At 39.2% G+C, this 1,609-nt stretch overlaps 1 protein-coding gene across 1 annotated transcript; it reads left to right on the top strand.

Annotated features, from left to right (window-relative positions):
• The first annotated feature begins 202 nt into the window (after window positions 1-202).
• Window positions 203-1,497, top strand: LOC107663546 (voltage-dependent T-type calcium channel subunit alpha-1G-like). Its single transcript, XM_016453782.1, has 2 exons — window positions 203-290; window positions 1,210-1,497. The coding sequence occupies exons 1-2, from the start codon at window positions 229-231 to the stop codon at window positions 1,409-1,411; spliced, it is 264 nt and encodes an 87-aa protein (XP_016309268.1). The 5' UTR covers window positions 203-228; the 3' UTR covers window positions 1,412-1,497.
• The last annotated feature ends 112 nt before the right edge of the window (window positions 1,498-1,609 follow it).

The following is a 1,609-nucleotide window of genomic DNA, read 5'->3' as shown; positions in this document are numbered from 1 at the left end:
TTTATTTTATATATAAATATAATATAAATATATATATGCATATATATTATATATAAATGTATTTATAGAAATGAATAATAAAAATGAACCAGTAAGTTTGTAAAAAAATTTCTTCTTTCTGCTGCCATTAATTTTCAACCGTGAATCAATTCTTTTTGTTTACTATTTATCACTGTAAACCCCACAGCTATCATTGCACTGAGAGCATGAAGTACACCCCATGGATTCATGGCCTGGCTAACACAGCGTGTTGAAGGAATCAACTGCCTCACAGAGATTGGCTTGCAGCGGTGATTATGTAACATTAAGACGGTCTTAAACTGTTAAATTGCTCTTTTAAGAAATAAATATTTCAAGGGGCAGGGTTCTTTGGAAGGCTAGGATTTGTCCCAATGGGTAATTGAAGATACTTGTGCAGCTAATTCGCCATGGCACTTTCTCTCTGAGGTGAATTTGTGTTGACAGACGGCCCAATTATCTAGTGTCAGAGCCAAACGCCATTAAAGCTAGGCCTTGCTCAATCGCATTTCTTCTGAAGATAGTTACCGCTGATCTTGCTGCAGCCTGACTGATGCTTAAATGGGTGTTTGCCCAACCCTAGGAGAAGCTAAGGCTGAGCAGAGAGCACTGAGGTCTTCTTTGGCTGAGATATTGCTCAGTGCACAATTAATTTGCATTCATTTGCATGAGTTGTCTGAACTTTGTGTTTGTGCATTGCATACATTTTCGTTCTTTCGTGGCACACAAAAGGTGAATTTTTGAAAAATATCCTGGCTACTTTGCACTTCAGTGACAGCAAATGAGGGATAGGATTTTCAAGCTGCAAAATGAGAGAAAAAGTAATAAAAGAACCATAAAAGGGGTCCATATGACTCATTTCAAGTCTTCTAAAGCATACATAAGCCTTGTGTGAGGAACGCACTGAATTTTTTGTTTTTCATGAACAAATCTTCTGACGTACGTATTTTTAGTTACCAGGTTAACCCCATTCAAATAACCCGTTTGAATGATTCACTCACAAATTCAGTTTACTGACTCAGTGTGCCCTGATCCAGTGATCCAGTCTGGAAATTTTGGTCTGATTATCACATTAAGTGGAAGGCTATAGTTTATGATACTTTTGTGTGCTTTTGCATTCTTTTGTGCCATTTTTGAAGCTTGAAATCCTCACTATTTTAAGAAGTAATTCTTATTTTATCCTTTGTACAGGCCTACCAGTCTAGACCTGCACAACTACTACCACACAGAAAACGATGATGAAAACCCTTTTATCTGTTCTCAACCACGGGAGAATGGCGTGCGTCTGTGCACCTCCATCCCCACGCTCCACGAAGAGGGCCGGCAGTGCCAGCTGGACATGGCATCTTACAATAGCACAGACAACACCACCTGCGTCAACTGGAACAAGTAGTACACCAACTGCTCTGCCGGAGAGGCCAATCCCTTCAAGGGGGCCATAAACTTTGACAACATTGGTTATGCCTGGATTGCCATCTTTCAGGTCAGTTGTATGTCTTCTTTTATTGCTGATTCTGTGAAGACTTATACCAAGACCTATAAAAATACTTACAATGCCTTAGAATGACAGTTTAGTAAGGATGCACAATAT

This window comes from Sinocyclocheilus anshuiensis, unplaced genomic scaffold (genome assembly GCF_001515605.1).
Source record: "Sinocyclocheilus anshuiensis isolate Anshui unplaced genomic scaffold, SAMN03320099.WGS_v1.1 scaffold21598, whole genome shotgun sequence".
Taxonomy (NCBI): domain Eukaryota; kingdom Metazoa; phylum Chordata; class Actinopteri; order Cypriniformes; family Cyprinidae; genus Sinocyclocheilus; species Sinocyclocheilus anshuiensis.
Note: the sequence above shows the minus strand (reverse complement) of the source record. Positions and strands in the feature narration are given on the sequence as shown.